This window comes from Pelobates fuscus, chromosome 5 (assembly GCF_036172605.1).
Source record: "Pelobates fuscus isolate aPelFus1 chromosome 5, aPelFus1.pri, whole genome shotgun sequence".
Lineage (NCBI taxonomy): Eukaryota > Metazoa > Chordata > Amphibia > Anura > Pelobatidae > Pelobates > Pelobates fuscus.
This window is the reverse complement of record NC_086321.1, coordinates 253,182,081-253,202,749: the sequence shown is the minus strand read 5'-3', so window position 1 is coordinate 253,202,749 and position 20,669 is coordinate 253,182,081. Positions and strand designations below refer to the sequence as shown.

Below are 20,669 nucleotides of genomic sequence, written 5' to 3'. Positions count from 1 at the left end.
AGGTGAGGAGATAGTACATTTAGCTCAGCAGAGGCCTTAAAAGGGAAAAATATCAGCATCAGGAGACATTTTGGACACTGCTGTTGTCATTGGTGCTATTACCCAGCGATATCTTTAACAAATGAAGTGGGGGAGCAGATATACATGAACAATGTCCACGTTCTTCAATGTCACTCTACAGCCATCCAGCCACCCCATAATCCCGACAACCTTCATTACCAACATTAGCCTCAGCCATCTCATATTTCCAAAAGGTCTGTCAATTGCTGGCAGACTCCATCTACATGTACCTCCAGCCCAACGTCAGTAAATCTTTACTGCTCCTCCCACTATTGCAACTTGTGGGCAGCAATCAATTAATATAGAAGAGACACTCTAATGGCACTTTTAAATGGCTGCTGGCCTGCACAGTAATTTTGAGCCATAACTAAGTGATCAACATGGACTGATCATACCAGTAACTCATGGGTAAAGTACAAGTAAAAATGAGGGTCACGTTTTCAGTAATTTTCAAGGACTAGTGGTTGTAAATTGTGACTAAACAATTCTAGATATTTACTACAAGATGTGAATCCCAGACAGAGTTTGTGAAAACATCTCATGCAACTGAAAAAGCATACAAAATGGCAATTGGACACTTTTTTACTACAGGATATAAATAGGGTTGATGGAATCCATTAGTGTTTTTCCAAAGTAACAGATAAATTAGATAAAAACAAAAGGTAATTTTAGCACTAGCAAGTCAAAATTGATATACAGACTCAATTATATTTGTTTCTAAACATTTCAGGGTTTTTACCTGAAGCAAACATGGTCAGGAATCCAATGTGCATTTAAAAGTTTTGTCCCAGTCTGACATGAGAGCATGCCCTCGCAATACATAATTGCGCTTGCTCGCAATAGACAATCACAGCATAGAGTCTCGATAAAATTTCATACAGAAAGCAGATATTATTATTACATAGTTTGTATAGGACTTGTCTTCTTTAACCCCTTAAGGACCAAACTTCTGGAATAAAAGGGAATCATGACATGTCACACATGTCATGTGTCCTTAAGGGGTTAAAGATAAGACATGTAAAATATATTTAGGCCTTCATAAATATAGACTAAAAAACATCTTGGAGCCAGCATTAGTATCAATAAATGCCTGGCTGCTGGGATTTGTCCAGCCTTTATATACAATACCTGCTGAGATTACCGAATACTGAATGTCAGTGCATCTCCCCTATGATTCCATTAATTTATGCAGCGATGAAACCAAAGCAGTTGCTGAAACATCGTATTTGAGGCTTATACTAATTACTGTTACTTTCCCAGTGGATACACATCACTTAGAAGCACAACAGAGGTGTTCAGTTTCAAGGCAAGTGGAAAAAACATATTCCCACTGTGCATATAAGCTAAAGTGTTATTGCTGAAGTCTGGACGGAGGCTTAGAAATGACAAATATATCATTGACTTGATTGTGGGGTCCTTTCTTTTTAGGTTGTCGACATCCGCTCTACCTGGAATGCTTTATCTCCTAAGCTTGGCTGCGACACCCGGCCGAGTGTTCTGAGGATTTTACATGAGCTTTTCGCTTTGATTCCTTCACTGACTGTTAGTACAGAAGAATATGAGGTATGTGTGCCTGGTGTTTCTCCAGTCCTCAAGGAGCAATGCCAGATCAGGTTATAGAGTTATCCCTGCTAGGGTACAGGCAAGCAAGTTTAACTGTCTGAACCACTAATTAGACCAGCTGTGCTCGTTCAAAGATATGATAATAGTGTGGCTTGTAAGTGGCCCTGGAGGACCTGAAGTTGACAAACTGTAGAACTGAGCTTTCAAAAGGCTCCTGTTTTAAAATCTATAAAATTATAACACAGTTAGCACTCTGCACAGATGGAATTAAATAAATATAATCTTTAAAAATAGTCTAAATTAATATTTTTTATTATAACATTAATGTTAAAATGAATAAAATCGTTGCAGTTTCATTGTTTCTTTCCATGTGTGAGACTTGTCGTCTCATGCAGATGTTTGTTGTCCTGCACTGCTTTAATAGTAACTTGACTTTATAATCTCTCTCTATATATATATATAGTTTAATTGATTTAATTATTATTATTATTTTTTTCTCCCCAGAAATTTAAAGTGCAAATTGTCAGCATACTTTGGAGTCACACTAGGAGTAAGGTAACATTACTGACTATATAAAACATTTTTTTTTTGTTATTGACAATCTAGGAGAAAACCCTCTGGAGTCCTTGTTGCATGCACTCCAGACACACTTCAAATGTCAGCGTGTTATTTTTGTTTTGTTCGTTCTTATGTATTAGCTACATGTTTTCATTGCATTACATGCCTGGAGTGTCCCTTTAAAGCACAGAGAGCTGGAGAGTGTTTGTCAGGATGTCTTTTATGTTGTGAGCATGATTACCAGTTCTTTATACCGGGCCCTTTACATCACATACATGGGTTTTCACAGGGTGAACGCATGCCACTTGAATACCTGGGTCAGCAGGACTAGTCAAATTCTGTAAAAGCCGATTAGAATTTGTACACATTTCTTTTTTAAAGCAGGAACATTGACATAACTTTTAAACATTCCCAAGTGTTCTGTTTAGGTTTTGTTAAGTGACTGGATGTATTAATCCCAGACAACCACATTATGTTTTCATTTCTTTTAGGATCCTGTTGTGTGTTCCTCGGCATACAAGTCTCTATGTGCATTTAATGCTGATGAACACACTATTCTACATCTTCCTGAGCAGGTCAGTTTGTAAATATGTTCTCCTTTTCTTGTTTTGTTTTTTATATATTTTATATTTATTTTGCAAATTATTTTAATAGCCTTATAAAATTGGGGTGAGGATTGCAGCAGAAGTCGGTATAAAACACACGTACCTCTGTAGCACTTCTGGATTCTACAACTGACCTCTTCCCATGATGCATTTGGAGTGTTCATTCACTCTCATCATCTGCTTAAAAATCCTGTATGAGTTCAGATACACTTGGTCATTCCTTATAGAGTGGCCTGTGCAAATCACTGTCGGATAAAGTGAATTTGTTATGCATACCTATGTTCTGCAATTACAGAAGCAATATCATTTTTACTTTTTGTACTAAACCCCTGGCTATTTCTACTTCCCCAACCCTTAGATACTCTGCTCAAATGTTTATTAATAAAATTATTATTTTTTACTTTGTCTGCATCTTTGTTGGGGAATTCTGCCCCCCTCAAGATAAAATTAAAGACAACTTTTTAATGTACCATTTAATGGCAAATAATACTCTACCCCCCCCCCCCCCTTTTTTTTTTTAAAGCTGCAGATTCATCATGGTGGTACCTTGTCCTTTTTTCTGTACCTTTTTCTTTTGTTTATCTTTTATTTATTTTTTTATATTTGAAAAGTTGAAAATTTAAACAAGTTCTTGCTTTTTTAAACGTGCTACCTGTATGACTTCATGTCTGTAAAAAATAATTTAAAACAAAATATCTATACTATGCATTTACATAATGTATTGAGATGACACTGTAACACTAGAAATCCCCAAAGAAACATCAGTTTATATCTAATCACTCATGAGACTACATATCTTTACATTAACACCCAGCAAATTCTGCACTTATACTCAATGTTGGAAACAACACACAAAATAATGAATAGAAATAGATTATTGGATAGATAGGCAGTAAACCACATAGGAATATTAGTACAGCCTAGCTGCTTGGATATATTGCCTGCTTAGATTCTGCAACCAAATATGACATATTTTATAATGCAGAATTGCCATCTAAAGTGACCTTGTTGTTTGTGTTATTTTTGCATTTAATTTGTCAAATTTTTTTTACAGCTTGCTTTATTTGCACTTAGCTGAAAAATAATTAAATATACGAATGTTTAAAACAATGAAATATTTCATTGTTTTTGTGCTAAGTGTAAATAGATTTGTTGAAGAATTTGAATACTCGCTAGCTGCAGTATCATTTTTTTTATTGATGATCGGTTTTATTATTAAATGCATTGCTGCCTTTTATTAGTCATAAACATTTCATTGTTCACCCGAAGTAGGCTCCAGTCGTGCAGGTAAACTGACTTAAAGGGACACTATAGTCACCTGAACAACTTTAGCTTAATGAAGCAGTTTTGGTGTATAGAACATGCCCCTGCAGCCTCACTGCTCAATCCTCTGCCATTTAGGAGTTAAATCCCTTTGTTTGTGAACCCTAGTCACACCTCCCTGCATGTGACTCGCACAGCCTTCCATAAACACTTCCTGTAAAGAGAGCCCTATTTAGGCTTTCTTTATTGCAAGTTCTGTTTAATTAAGATTTTCTTATCCCCTGCTATGTTAATAGCTTGCTAGACCCTGCAAGAGCCTCCTGTATGTGATTAAAGTTCAATTTAGAGATTGAGATACAATTATTTAAGGTAAATTACATCTGTTTGAAAGTGAAACCAGTTTTTTTTTTTCATGCAGGCTCTGTCAATCATAGCCAGGGGAGGTGTGGCTAGGGCTGCATAAACAGAAACAAAGTGATTTAACTCCTAAATGACAGTGAATTGAACAGTGAAATTGCAGGGGAATGATCGATACACTAAAACTGTTTTATTTAGCTAAAGTAATTTAGGTGACTATAGTGTTCCTTTAATGTTTCCTACCAATGCACGCAATTGTTTCCAGGCTCCAGAAAGATTTTTTATTTTTTTTGTGCAGCTGTCCGATTCTCTGTTCAACGACAAAAGCCATTTTAATTGGAGAGATGTCGTTTGCTGCCTACAACGCACAGGGATCTTTTCACAGAGCCATGTAGTAGATGGATATCTGTAAAGGATTGATCATCTGAACTGCCTTCTCTATCATCAGCCCATAGTAATTACAAGAATGTTAACCTTGACATGCAGCTCACACCTTTTAAAACTCCTTTACGTGTTTATAAGAGTGAGTCACTTTCTTTCCAACTGGCTTATATGGCACATAGATCCACTGCAGCAGTCAATCTCAATAATTTAATACTAGATTCCCAAATATTTGAAAGCATAATTGCAACTTGGCTTCCATGCAGTTTTGTTTTTTTGTCAGTACTCTAAATTAACGGGATGGAATGAACAGTAAACGAGCACATGCATGTGTATTTACTTATGAATTGTTCTACCAGGATTATTTTTTGCATCTTTTATATGCCTAATGCATATAAAAAGTAGGTAGTCAACATATAACTGCAGTGTAAAGATGTAATTTGTTGATTTAAAAAATGTTCTCATCTTAGAATTGAAACATTCAGTCAATATTAATGTCATGTGAGTTCCATCACATATATATATATATATATATATATATATATATATATAAATATATATAAATATAAATAAACAAAATATACCGGTACTCCTAGGTTTTCCAAGACAATATTCTTTATTCCAAATCAGTGCATCAATGTTTCAGCTCCATTGTGGAGCTTTCATCAGGACAGCAACCCTGATTGTAAGCAACCTAGGAGTGCCGGTATATTTTCTGGTTATATCTTTGAGCAACCAGAGCATCAGGTACTATCATAACTTTGTTGGAGTGCAAGAGCTTTTTTTGATTTATATATATATATATATATATATATATACTGTTTAGTTAAAATGCATGTTTTGATCAACCTAGATAAACAAGCATAATATTATAGATTGTGCCATTATATAGAGCAGTACTTTGCATTCTTAAATTAAATTGCTGTACAGCATGATAATATTCCCATGTGCAGATTTTGACCATTTAAACAAGGGAAATAGTTTTGGAGTACCGCAGACTGTAATGTAATATTCCGTGTGAGCCATTAACTTGGCAGCTGTCTATGACAAACTCGGAAATCACTAGCCTATTAAACAATTACACTGCAAAATGTTTCCATGTGGCCTTCATATATAAAAATAAATCCCCCCCCCCCCCCTTATAATATATATGCAAGTCATTGCTGCGTAATTTTTGACAGTGCTGCTCTTAGAAATAATTTAAAATAAGAGCTATTTATTTTGCCAGCTTACCTTTATTACTGCCAATTCTTGGACTAAGACCTTTATAATCAGAAAACATGTGGCTTTCTTAGATCTGTACTTTCTTTGTTTTAAAGTGATAATAAACAAAATAAAATATAAACAATTAATTAACAAGGGTGAAGCTTATTTTGTGGCAACATACTTATTCACACATTAGCACTGTGGAAAGAAAAAAGTCAATTGTTATTCCTATAAATTGCATATTTTGTACTAAAAGCGGTATAGAAAAAAAAAAGAGGTATAGAAACCCCATGTAACTTATAAGATTAGTTCCCCTTAAATAAAGATAAGTTTTTACCCTATTTAAAGTGGACCAGCCACCTAAATAATGTCTTTAACACTATAGGGTCAGGCATACCTATTCCTGAACTTATAGTGTTAAAGACATTATTTAGGTGGCCGCCCCACCTTAAGTAGTGTAAAAACGTATCTTTATTCCAGTGCTACTGAGTCTGCCGTCGCTGGCTTCGCCTCCTTGACTAAGATCATCATAATTGACAATCTCAGCCAATTCAATTCTTTCCCATAGGAAAGCATTGGGAGGCTAAAGCGCACAAGCGGCAAAATGCTGTGCTGTGCCAATCAGCATCTCCTCTTAGAGATGCATTGAATCAATGCATCTCTAGTGGCTGCCTGAGTGACTGCAACGGGAGGTGTCCCTAGGCAGTATTGTAAACACTGCCCTTTTTTCTGAAAAGGCTGTGTTTAAATAAAAATGCTTGGAGGGACATATTATACTAATCAAAACAACTACATTAAAATGTAGTTGTTCTGGTTACTATAGTGTCCCTTTAAGTAATAAAAAAAACTAACCAGCTAAATTTTTGTTTTTGTTGTTTCTATTGCTCGGTAAAAAAGTCCCTAATTTGATATCCTTATGAAAATTAATGGACCCGATTTTTTTTTTTTTCCATTTGTTCTGAATTCATCGTTTCGAATGGTGAAGAATTTTTAAATTTAGACTTCGTGACCCATTCCTGGCACTATAGCTCCCTTGTGCAAACCCCCTGTGGACAGGTGAATAAAATGTTTAACACCCTTTATTTACTTACCTTATCCCAGCGCCGATGTTCCTCGGTGCTGTGTCATGGCTTCTCTTCCTCTGATGTTTCGCAACAAGCGGGCGCTAATGCGCATGCATGGCAAATGCTGCGCGAACGTTGGACCTCCCCATAGGAAAGCATTGAGCCAATGCTTTCCTATGGGGAACAATCTAATCCTGGATGCATAGCCAGCTAAGAATCATTTACTGGTGAAGCCTTCAACAAACAAAAATGCTGCAGGGTCTGAATTTGTGTGTTTTTTCCCCTCGATCGATTCTTTTTTTTTTGTGTGTGTTTTATATGTGAGGTTGGGAAAATGTCTTCTTCTTGCAATAGTGTGTAGCACTGTAGGATAGCGATCAGTGTATACCTTTAATGTATTAAACCAACCACCTTAGTAACAATATTAACCATGTTGTTTAATCGTAATGCAAAGCAGATTGTTTGCAAGGAAATATTTGTGCATAGCTTTTCTTGTGTTCCCTTAGGCCAGACCTGAGGTGATCCCACCAGATGAATCAGACCTAGCTGGAGAGGGAGAGGAAAAGGAAGAGGACATCTCGGTGCCTGGCTCCTCTTATATTAAACTAATGGCACTCACCCCCACTTTGGTTTTGCCAGGTAAGTTATACCCATCTACTAACTCCAAGTCATTAATATGGTTTTGTTGAAACAGCATGTTGGCATACACCTTCACTGGGGTCTCAGATGATCCTGTCACAGTCTACAGTGACATCTCGTATGACTGCTTTATGGCAGCATTTAATGTGAATCACTCCAGCAATGTAATGTAGCCATGCCTCGTATTTAGAGTTCTAAACATTGGTAATTAAATCATTATGCCTTTAAAAACATTTTTGGCAGAATGTCCTTCTCGGTCTTGCCTTGTAAACTGAAACTTTAGAACCTGTACATATTCCCCTTAGGAAGATAAATAACCAAACAAAGGCACATTGATTCCCTTAACATGCCGACTCGAGTGCATCTGCAGTGTGCAGTGTGCAAGGCTAACCAGCTATACATACTTTACTGAGCATCTAATCTTTCTACAAGGCGTGTGTTTGTTTCATTTGGCCACTCATTATTCCCACTTATAGATTTTCAGAAAAGTATCTAATTCCATCAGTTTTTTTTTCCAGCTTGTCCATTTTGAGCAATCATTTGTAACACTCCATTTGTTTCCTTGGTGATTGGTCTTCTATTAGAACTTTACCCCCAAAATCGTTCTTTTTGCATAACTCTACTGTGAAATCATCTGAAGATGTCTAACATATGTTTCTGTTGTGTAGAAAGCAAAAATTATTTGAATGCTATGCATTTTAACTTTAGAAAATGTTTATATGATGTGATTATGTTACTTGAAACTCTAAAAATGTGGTATTTTCTGTTCTGTGTCTGCTACATATATTTAAAAAAACAGCTTGTGTGAGATAATGTAATATAAATATTTAAATATGTACGTGAATAGTTTGTTTTTTAAAGTTTTTTTTTAACCAAAAAGCTTCTTCCCTAAAAAATACATGTTGTCACGTATGTGGAATCAAGAGATGTGTAATTCCTGTGACGGTACAGAGTAGTCCGACATGTAGATCAATATTTTAATTTTGAAAAGTTTCCATATTAATTTAGCAGATTTATACACACATGGTTAATCATACATTAAGGCAGCTTTACGTTTATTTCCTAAATGGTAAATCATTGTGAATTCAAATCAAATTGCTGAATTTATATACTCTAGTTACTCCATTGTCCTATATTATTCTGTTCTGTTACCAATTTATCACAGCTCACTTTTTTTTATGGCAGGATGACCAGATTCACCATGTTTACAGGGGAACACATAATTTTGTCATATTTATAAAAACACATAAAAAAAAATTGGCCAGCAGGATTCTTCATTGCCTAATTGCTTCATTTAATACACCTTCTTCTGAATTCTAGAGGGCTAACCTTTTCATATGCTGCTTATCAATATGTATGTACGATATGTGTCCCAGAAAACATGCAGTTTAATGGGGAAAAAAAAGCTTGTAATGGGAAAAAATATCATACGCTAAAAGTGAGCTTGCAGGAAATATAAAAAGTTACATATAATTCTACATACATACACCATCTACTTGGAATATTCATTCAGCATATATATTGCAGAATTCTGAAAACGTGAGTGCAGTTCTGGCGTCGGAATATTGTCTGCACCAAGGCTCTCAAAAGCTTAGCGTATTCTAAATATTTATAAAGAACTCCCATTTGTATATGTGGTGGGGTAGATGAGGGATCTGAGATTATCATCAGTTTATCCCAGCGATAAGCCAGAGAGAAGACTCCTGTTATTTCCCATTGCTTCTAATTAATACCTTTTTGCAGCATGGAATAATTTATCTCTGTCAATAACTGCGAGTGTTATGTGTTTAGCCCTCCGGCTTGTGTTTTCTCACTGCCAAGGAAATATTTTGATAAATGTGAAGCAGAGATCTTCTAATATCTGCCATGTATTATTTCCCCCTCGGTACAGTAGCTGGCAGAGGGCTCATACACCGGAATGTCTTGGGTTTTCTTTCCGTCTTGCAACCACATAGTTCATTAACAATGCCAAGTGTGATATGTGAGCTGTTGAACTTTTCAACCCTATCATGCCTAAGCAATGCCAACTACATTCTGCACACATACACACAGAATGTTCAGTAAGAGGCGACCTATAAAGAGCCTTCTGTTTCCAGATGTTCACAGATACACATCATATACTACTGTAGCAATGGAGCGTATTTAAATTCAAAAGTGTGTCATCCCAATACTATTTTAAATTTAAATAAGCATATATTTCATTTAGAAACAAAAAAAAAGAAAGCTTGTATTTGATTTCTGAATCATTTCTGATTACATTAGCCTTGTATAATTCAATACATGACTACATCAAATTGTGTTTATCAGGAGATCAGGGTGTCTGGTGGTTACAATAAAATTTTACACTTACAATACAATTACTTTCGCTGTTCTGAGACAAAAATAGCTCAGAAACAGAGTGGATTAGTGGATTAATGAGGCAGTCTGATGTATAGATCATGCCCCAGCAGTTTGATTGCTCAGTTCTCTTTCATTTAGGATTTAAATCACTTTGTTTATGCAGCCGTAGTCACACCTCCCTGCATGTGACTAGGACATCCTTTCCAAAAACTTCCTGGAAAGCGAGCTTTAATGTTTAAATTTCCTTTATTGAAATTCTTTCATTTAGAATTTCTTATCTCTTGCTCTATTAATAGCATTGTAGCCCATACAGGAGCCTCCTGTGTGTGATTAAAGGGACACTGTAGGCACCAAGACCACTTCAGCTCATTGAGGGGGTCTGGGTGCTGTGACCCTTTTGCACTTACATTGCAGCTCTAAGACTGCCCCCAGTGGCTGTCTGCCAGATTGCCACTGGGGGCGCTTCCAGAATCCTAACTGACTTTTAGTCAGTTATCTGACCGCACGATCCTCCATAGACAGGGCCAGTTCCCTCAGCCATCTCTCATAACAGCTGGGGGGATTGACACTTAACAGCAGTAGCTATGCCCAGTGTCTAAGAAAGTCAGGCGTAGGAAAATACATAAGACAAATAGTCCTTATTATGTCTTGTGTTTTTTGTTAGAAATAGAGGAAAGATTAAAAACAGCAAGACAGAGTAAGAAAGAGGAAGAGAAGAGGGAAGTGATTGGGAAAATGACCATGCCGCTTCAAGCTAAAGTTGTTTTGATGCCTTTTAGTGTCCCTTTAATACCTTTATTACATCAGTTTAACTTGCTTGAAAATGTTATATGTATACTGATGTTGCTTCAGTAGTCTAGTTGCCATGATTGTATCATCTCAGCAGTAAGTGCCTTTTTTATGCCAGAGTTAAGAGAAATCTTTCAGCAGGAAACCTGCCTTTTTATTAGTCCATTCACCTGTAGTCCAAAATCCAGATATAGCAGGCATTAGTGTAAGCCATTAAAATGTATGCATGTATGTTTACCTATTTGTTAGAATTAATTGTTTGCTTTGTTTTTCCTATTGTACATTTCTGTGGAATATGTGGCTGCCATATGAATAATTGTATTTGTAATTGGTGCACTTCATGGCTGTAGCCAATAGACCATCCCGTGACTGACTTGTCAGTTCAACCGTTCTCTGCTTTCGCACCAGTAGGCCGTATAATAAAGTGAAGGTGAAAATTGCAGCAGCCTCCAAATATGTGTGTAAATAAATGAAAATCTCAATATTTATTACATTTCACTAAAATGTTTACAAAGAGAAGCTATGTGGCATGAAGTGATCTTTTTATCTGTTTTACATGAGCTGATCAGTGGTATTTCAAAACTTTCCACACTGGGTGATTGAAATGAATGGTAGAGGTTAGAAGTTAGTTAGGTAAACGCAATTCTGTTGACCTGGGGGAGAAAGAGAGAGTTGTGCTTTTTGAGAGGTTTTGTTGTTGTTGACCTTGTTTCATTTAAGTATGTTGATAAAGGAAAGGGAAATAAATCAGATTTCAGGTCTAGGTTCACAAAGTCCTGAAAATATTTTGTATTTGGAACTGCAGTATCCCTTTTCTACTGTCCGTTGTGGCTGCATTTAAAGGAACACTATAGTCACCTAAATTACTTTAGCTAAATAAAGCAGTTTTAGGGTATAGATCATTCCCCTGCAATTTCACTGCTCAATTCACTGTCATTTAGGAGTTAAATAACTTTGTTTCTGTTTATGCAGCCCTAGCCACACCTCCCCTGGCTATGATTGACAGAGCCTGCATGGAAATAAAAACTGGTTTCACTTTCAAACAGATGTAATTTACCTTAAATAATTGTATCCCAATCTCTAAATTGAACTTTAACCCCTTAAGGACACATGACATGTCTGACACGTCATGATTCCCTTTTATTCCAGAAGTTTGGTCCTTAAGGGGTTAATCACATACAGGAGGCTCTTGCAGGGTCTAGCAAGCTATTAACATAGCAGGGGATAAGAAAATCTTAATTAAACAGAACTTGCAATAAAGAAAGCCTAAATAGGGCTCTCTTTACAGGAAGTGTTTATGGAAGGCTGTGCAAGTCACATGCAGGGAGGTGTGACTAGGGTTCATAAACAAAGGGATTTAACTCCTAAATGGCAGAGGATTGAGCAGTGAGGCTGCAGGGGCATGTTCTATACACCAAAACTGCTTCATTAAGCTAAAGTTGTTCAGGTGACTGTAGTGTCCCTTTAATAATACTTGACAGTAGCTATTGTATTGTATGCAGTACATTTCATCAAATGTTGTATTTTGTTTGTAAAAACTGATGTGTACTATAGTATTGGTGTTACTTATATTAAAATGCAAAATAAAAAGTATAAAAAAAAAGTGTTGTAGTCTGTTACAGAAATTCGTAATTGTACTGTGTTTTATCATGTCTCTTTCAGCATTTGAAGAGTTCCTAGCGTCTCTTGTGAAGCAAGAAATGTCTAGCATGCCACGGGGTATTTACCATTCTGCCCTTAGGGGAGGAGCTGTGAGAACTGACCAAGGAAAAACCGTAGCAGGAGTCCCGAACTTTATGCTGAAAATGTATGAGAAGAATAGACAGCCTGGTTTAAAGCCTGGACTTGCAGGTGACCACCCCCCTTAAATTAACAGTGACCTATGACACAATGATTTTTGCTGTTGATTTAAATCAGCCTTTTGATTACCAAATCTCAATACTGTAAAAAGATGTAGTTTTACCTCCAGGCTCCAGTGCATTATTGAGGTGGAGTAGCATTTTTGAGCAAATTTGGAAACCCACATAAGTGTTACCTAATCAATATTGACACAGTTGAGATTATTATTATTTTTTTTCTCTGTTTGTTTTAAACAATCAGTGTTAATACCAACAATTAGTGTTAATAATATATCTATATATATATATATAGATATATTATATATATTATTTTTATTTTATAGGCCCTAAATCCATAGATAAAAACAAGTTTGCAATTCAGCACAGATTAAAAACAGATGTAAAAAATATTAACCAAATGTGTGTGTCTGCATCGTGCAGCTATTTTAGGATATATATGATAAATAACTTTAAGTCCAGTGACTGATGGACGAGACTAAAGTACCCTCGCCCTTTAGCACTACCTGCAAAGTTGTATTAGTAATTTAGTAGTCCCTTAAAACACATGGTGACTACTAGATATTCCACCAGAAAAACAGCTGATGACTGGGAGTCTGACTCTAGTGATGTGGGAAATTAATTCCCATTTGTGGTGGGAACTGTGTTTCCACACTTGTTACTGCGACACAGCAGACTGGGTATTTAAAATTGCAAAGAAGAAAAAGAAGGTGCGCTCCTCGTTCATTTTTTGTCCCCTCATACAGCTTTTCCATTCCTAGTGCTCTACATATAAATCTATGCTTGTCTTACCATGTGAAGTTGATGTAATGACAGACAGACTGACTCGCCATAAGGAGTGGGTTGGCCTATTAAGAATTATTCTTTTAAGGACTCACTTTACTGTGAGTGAAAAAAAAACTACAATTGTTTAATATACACTCATATGTAACAATGAGTATCAGGAGTGTCTCCTGTTTGTTTGGTGGAAGTCTCTCCCCTCTTCATGCAGTCTAGAACATGTGATATATTTTAACTCTATCAATGATGAACACTTATTGTGAACAACAGCCTTTTAGTGCTCACATTTAGGATTGATTATGCTGGTTATATGCCAGTAACTTCCAAAGTGAACTAGGACTAGCAATTGTAGCATACTAACTGTTTTTACAGTACAGCCCACATGAAGTGACTTTATTTAATATATACAAAATATGTCAAACTAATTTTTAACGAAAGGCTCAAAGGCTTACCTTAAAAGTTCCTGCTGGTTCTGCTAACACACAGCTAACAGAATCAACAGACACTCCCCTCAAACCAGGAAGAGTCTCTGCATTCTCTCATTTTGTCCTGTTCAACAACTGTTAATGGAATATTATAGTTCAGCCTCACTCACAGCTTCACTCATCACGTAGGATAAGTGAAACCGTTGAATAAGCTGTTAGCAGCCATAGTGTAGGTGCTGTAAGTCTGTTCAGTTTTGTAAGTGAACCTCCATGCGGCTTGCGGAAGGAGTAGGGACTTGTGTGATGTAGATCCGTTGCATGACTGTATCCGTTATTCGTCTTTTTGATGCAATTGTAGACTCTGTATCTTGTCTGTAGTGAGTCAATAATAATTCAACAAAGAATACTTATTCTCAAGCAATATCTGTCTATTATCTAAAATAGTGTGTGTCTGCGAGTGGGCGTGTATCCATGTGTGTAGATATTTCCTGTACTTTTAAAACATCTCTCCATGTACATTGGCCATTAGATAACTAATACCACTACCTGATGGAACATGTAGAAAAGCATATGTGATTCTGTATGTACACTTGCTTTTTAGGAGATTATAGTAGGCTAACATTAAATATCAATTCATTGTAACATTTCACAGCTGGCATGCTTCTCTGCTATGACCTTCCTATCCAGACAGACAAGGATGGCAGGCCCATTAATCGTTTTCTTGCTAGTCGGGGACGGAGCTACCAGCAGATGTTAACAGCACTTATTCATGAGGTATGTATAGAGGAGGTATAATTAAATTATGGAATTGAAAACTGTCCCTCGATCACTTACAAAGTTTTCTAAAAACTGTAGTTGAGTGCATGTTTCCACTAAATTCCAATTTGCCGAAAGTTCTGTAGCGATTTACAAAAAAGTGTAGTAAGTGGCGTTTGACATTAGACAATTGTCAGTATAAAATACCAAATGAAAATTGGAAGAATTAACAAAAAACTTTTGTCTGTGGAATTGTGTATTATGTAGAATTAAGTGTCAGGTAGCATAACAATCACATCTAAGCCTTGACACAAGATTTGACCTATAGACATAAAACATGTTAGATCAATCTTTTGCTATGTATTTTATTTAAAAAAATGCTGTTTTATTACATTTTAAAGGGACACTATAGTCACCAGAACAACTGCAGCTTATTGAATTTGTTCTGGTGAGTAGAATCATTACCTTCAGGATTTTTGCTGTAACATGCAGTGTTTACATTACAGCCTAATAAGAACGTCACTGGCCACTCCTCAGATGGCTGTTAGAGATCCTTCCTGGGTCATGGTTGCCTAAAATGCATCCAAACATTCAGTATCTCCTCCCTCAGCATGCAGACACTGAACTTTCCTCATAGAGATTCATTGATTCAATTCATCTCTATGAGGAGATGCTGATTGGCCAGGGCTTTGTTTGAATCATGATGGCTCTGCCCCTGATCTGCCTCCTTGTCAGTCTCAGGCAATCCTATGGGGAAGCACTGTGATTGGATCAGGCTACCACTTCTAATGATGTCGGCAGACTGCTTTTTTTTTTCTGAGGCAAACAGCATGCAGATCTACAGCTTCAGGCTTGAATACAGTAACAGTTTGCTATATTTATGGAAGCATGAGGGGCCCAGGGGGGCTAGATGTTGGTTTTAACCCTATAGGGTCAGGAATACATGTTTGTGTTCCTGACCCTATAGTGATCCTTTAATTTTCATCCATAGAACTAAAGCACTTTAGAAGTATTAATGCAATATTGTTAATAGACCCTGGTGTGGATTTCATATTGCATTCTTTTTTTTTCGCCAGCTCCTAGCTTGCCTATAACACATGTGGTTCTACTGAATGACAGAATTCACACACAGCCAGCCAATGCAGCCCAATTATGTACAGCTCTCCATACTAGGGCGTTGAAATATCCTGCTCTAGGTTATTTCTTGAATAATAGACTATTGCATGTCCATCATTCTTACAGGTCAATATCCAGTCATCTGAATGGCACCGTTCCATGCTGCTTCCTCAGTCCTGGCTTGGCTTTATGGCAAGGACATATCATGCCGTTTTACAGGTTAGAAATCATGTTTCAGGAACACTGTACTAGGAACTAGATTATAGCTGTGTTACTGTACCTTTGTTTTTTGTTGTTGTTGTTGTTTTCGTTCGATCAGTTAATTGCATTGTCTTGTGATCATGGATCAAAGGGTTCTTCCACTTTGTTACTAGACCTGTGCACCTTGTTAGAGAAATCAATTTGTAAATATATGTGATGTTGGCTCATAATGTTGGCCCGGATGTTGGCCCGGTCCTCTCTCAACAAACACAGCACATACTAACCCAAGGACGCACACTAATCTCATACCCATCTCATGTTCCTCTAGATCCTCCTTCAATACTGCCCTCTGGAACGCACGATCTGTTTGCAATATAACTAAATCCACTGCTGTCCATGACTTCTTTATCTCTCGTTCAATAGATTTACTAGCCTTAACAGAAACCTGGCTCTCCCCCTCTGACACTGCCACCCCTGCATCTTTGACCTTCGGTGGTCTCCAACTTACCCACAACCCAAGAAACTCTGAATGTAAAGGTGGTGGTGTTGGGTTTCTCCTCTCCCCTCACTGCTCTTTTAAACCTCTTCCCACCCCCCCTTCCCTCTCTTTCCCGTCATTTGAAATACACTCAATTCGCCTTTTCAAACCCTTCTCTGCTAACATTGCTGTTATTTACCGTCCCCCTGGTTCCCCTCTTCTCTTCCTTGACCACTTTGCTGCCTGGCTACCCTATTTCCTCTCTTCTAACATTCCATCCTTAATTCTCAGGGACTTCAATATTCCTATAAACCCACCTTTGACCTCTGCAGCCACTAAACTACTTTCAATGACTTCCTCCCTCGGGCTATCACAGTGGGCAAATTCTCCCACCCATGTAGCTGGCAATACCCTTGACCTAATCTTCACTTATGCATGTACAGTAACTAATATCTGCAACACTCCATATCCACTCTCTGATCACCACCTCTTATCATTTGCTCTTGCGTACCCCCTCACCCAACAACCTCAGCCTCACCCCCCTCAACTCAGGAGGGACCTTAATTTTCTTGATCTCCAACAGTTGTCAGCTGACATTGATTCACAACTGCTGTCCATCCCTTCCCTCTCCTGTCCTTCACTGGCCATCTCCATATATAACTCTACTCTTACATCTGCCTTGAACACTGCAGCGCCACTCCAAACAAGCATCTCAAGGGGGACCCGCCCCCAACCATGGCATACTAAATCAACGCGCTACCTGCAAAGATGCTCCCGTTGTGCTGAACGCTCCTGGAGGAAGTCTCGTACCCAATCAGACTTTCTCCATTATAGATTCATATTGTGTTCATACAGTGCAGCCCTTGCCCTTGCTAAACAGTCCTATTTTTCCTCTCTCATTAGTTCATGTTCCCGCAACCCCAGGCGTCTCTTTGACACCTTTAATTCTCTTCTTCGCCCTGCTGTGGCCACCCCCAAAACTAACCTTACTTCTGATAACTTTGCATGTTACTTCACTGACAAGATTGAACAGCTAAGGAAAGAATTATCCCCTCCTTGCCTTTCTGTTTCTCAATCACACATAGATCATGCCTTTCCTACCCTTCAGACATTCTCCCCAGCTACTGACCAAGAGGTGGCTGCTCTTCTTTGCTCCTCTCGCCCCACCACTTGCCCACTCGATCCTGTCCCATCAGGGCCGGACTGGCCCACCGGGATACCGGGAAATTTCCCGGTGGGCCGTCGGCACCTGGGGCCGGGGAGAAATGTGGGTGTCCTGCGGCCGCATGGACAGCTTGGATGGCGGCCGCAGGGGAAGCTCTTCTGGCGGCCGCTGGGGGAGCAGGCTGTTCTGTCTCTGCTCCCCCTCCCTCGCGCGCTAGAAAGAGACCGGCGCCGGAATATGACGTCATATTCCGGCCCCGGTCTCATTAAGCTGCGCGCGAGGGAGGGGGAGCAGAGACAGAAAAGCCTGCTCCCCCAGCGGCCGCCAGAAGAGCTTCCCCTGCGGCCGCAAGAAGAGCTTCAGGAAGGCTGGCTGGGCTGGAAGGTGAGCACAGGAGAGGAGGGGAGGGGAGGGGGTGGGGGGGGTAACAAAGGTCACAGGAAGGGGAGGGTGGGGGTAACAAAGGGCACATGAGGGGAGGGGGGGTAACAAAGGGCACAGGAGGGGAGGGGGCTAAGAGGTCACAGGAAGGGGAGAGGGGCCAAAAGATGAGCACAAAAGGGGCTGAAGAGGGTACAAGTCGGAAGGGGGGCTAAAGAGGGCACAGGAAGGGAGGTGGCTAAAGAGGGCACGGGAGGGGGCTAAAGAGGGCACAGGAGGGGAAGGGGCTAAAAAGCACACAGGAGGACAGGGGGCAAAAGAGGGCACAGAAGGGGAGGGGCACCTATCAGTCTGCCCACCCACCCACACAGGTAACAACAAGTATGTATGTCAGTGGGAGTGTGTCTGTCTGTGTCATGCTGTGTGCGTGTCTGTCTGTGTCACGCTGTGTGTGTGTCATGCTGTGTGTGTGTGTGTGTGTGTGTGTCTGTCTGTGTCATGCTGTGTGTGTGTCTCTGTGTCACTGTGTGTCTGTATCATGGTGTGTGTGTGTGTCTGTGTCGTGTGTGTGTCTCTGTGTCACTGTGTGTCTGTATCATGGTGTGTGTGTGTGTCTGTCTGTGTCATGGTGTGTGTATGTCTGTCATGGTGTGTGTGTGTCAGTCGTAGTGTCTGTGTGTGTTTGTAAAAATAGTGTTTTACTCACTTTTTTTTTTTCCAACGTCATGCTGGTCTCAAGCTTGATGATCTCAGCCAATCCGCACTGACACAGGAAGCGCCTCTAGTGACCGTCTGAGTGTCTGTCACTAGAGGTGTCACTAGGAAGCAATGTAAACACTGCCTTTTCTCTGAAAAGTCAGTGTTTACATTCAAAAGCCTGCAGGGACAGGCTATAGACACCAGAACCACTACATTAAGCTGTGTGTGTGTGCGCCTGCTAGTGAGTTTGCTTGCTTGCATGTGTGTGTGTGTGTCTGCTAGTGAGTGAGCTTGTGTTTTTATGTCAATGAGCTTATGTATATTAGTGAAATTGTTTGTCTATGAGGCTGTGTATCAATGAGCTTGTGTGAGTCAGTGAGATTGTCTGTGTCTGCATGTGAGTATGCTTACTGTATAATTAAATGTTTTACTCTGAAAGGACCAATATATTATATTAGAAAAAGCTATATATATATATATATATATATATATATATATATATATATATATATATATATATATATGTATATGTATATATATATATAATTACTCAATCATCTGGGGTGGCAAGACATAGCCTTACATATTACATGCGACAATATATGGCGCAATGACTTATGGGGCTGGCATAGATTTTTTTTCCCAGGGCTGCTTTGTATCCCCAGTCCGGCCCTGTGTCCCATCTCACCTTATCAGATCTCTCTCCACTTGTCTCGTGCCTTCTCTAACACACATCTTCAACTGCTCCCTCTCTTCTGGCATCGTCCCTGCTGACCTTAAACATGCCACTGTAGTACCTATACTAAAAAAACCATCCCTCGACCCATCCACCCTCTCTAACTACCGTCCCATATCCCTGCTCCCTTTTTCCTCAAAGCTTCTGGAAAGACTTGTCTTTACCCGTGTGTCTCATTTCCTCAATTCCAACTCTCTCATTGACCCCCTTCAATCTGGCTTCCGCCCTCTCCACTCTACAGAGACTGCCCTTATTAAAGTCACTAACGACCTAATCGCAGCTAAATCCAAAGGCCACTACTCCATACTAATTCTTCTTGACCTCTCAGCGGCCTTTGACACCATTGATCATGCTCTCCTTCTTCAAACTCTTCAATTGCTTGGTCTCTGTGACTCTGTCCTCTCGTGGTTTTCCTCTTATCTCTCCCAACACTCATTCAGTGTCTCCTTTTCTAATGATACCTCCTCCCCTCGCCCTGTCTCGGTTGGAGTCCCCCAAGGCTCCGTCCTTGGTCCCCTTCTATTTTCTCTTTATACTGCCTCTCTTGGCAAACTTATTACCTCTTTTGGATTCCGCTACCACCTGTACGCTGATGACACCCAGCTATATCTCTCCTCCCCGGACCTCTCCCCTGCCGTCCTGCAACGTGTCACTGCTTGCCTTTCTTCCATCTCTGACTGGATGTCCTCCCGCTTTCTGAAACTCAATCTCTCAAAAACTGAGCTCCTTGTCTTTCCTCCTCCTAATACTGATCCTCCTCTTTCGCTCTCCCTTCAAGTTTGTGGTACCAACATCAGTCCATCCTTGCAAGCGCGCTGTCTTGGCGTCATACTTGACTCTGGTCTCACCTTTGAGCCTCACATCCAGCATGTTGCCAAATCCTGTAGATTCCATCTTAAAAACATAGCCCACATCCGCCACTTTCTTGCACCAGATACTATCCAAGGAGCTTGTCCATGCTCTAGTAATTTCCCGCATGGATTACTGTAACCCTCTCCTGATTGGTCTTCCCAAAAGCCGTACTGCACCCCTACAGTCCGTAATGAACGCTGCTGCTAGATTGATTTTCCTCTCTAGTCGTTTCTCTCACACCTCACCCCTCTGCCAGTCCTTACATTGGCTTCCTGTATACTATAGGAGTCAATTCAAGGTACTAACTCACACCTATAAAGCACTGAACAACTCTAGCCCCTCTTATATCTCCTCACAGATCCATAGGTATGTCCCTTCTCGGTCTCTCCGCTCTGCCCG

The 20,669-nt window shown here is 39.3% G+C and overlaps 1 protein-coding gene across 2 annotated transcripts in view; it reads left to right on the top strand.

Moving 5' to 3' along the window:
- Positions 1 to 20,669, top strand: part of FOCAD (focadhesin) — a 207,238-nt gene that overhangs the window by 122,566 nt on the left and 64,003 nt on the right. For both annotated transcript variants that reach the window (XM_063455217.1, XM_063455218.1), the window contains exons 16-22: positions 1,489 to 1,623; positions 2,128 to 2,178; positions 2,673 to 2,756; positions 7,564 to 7,696; positions 12,488 to 12,676; positions 14,539 to 14,660; positions 15,885 to 15,977. In XM_063455217.1, coding sequence (XP_063311287.1) covers positions 1,489 to 1,623; positions 2,128 to 2,178; positions 2,673 to 2,756; positions 7,564 to 7,696; positions 12,488 to 12,676; positions 14,539 to 14,660; positions 15,885 to 15,977 — 807 coding nt within the window. The remainder of the gene's footprint in view (positions 1 to 1,488; positions 1,624 to 2,127; positions 2,179 to 2,672; positions 2,757 to 7,563; positions 7,697 to 12,487; positions 12,677 to 14,538; positions 14,661 to 15,884; positions 15,978 to 20,669) is intronic.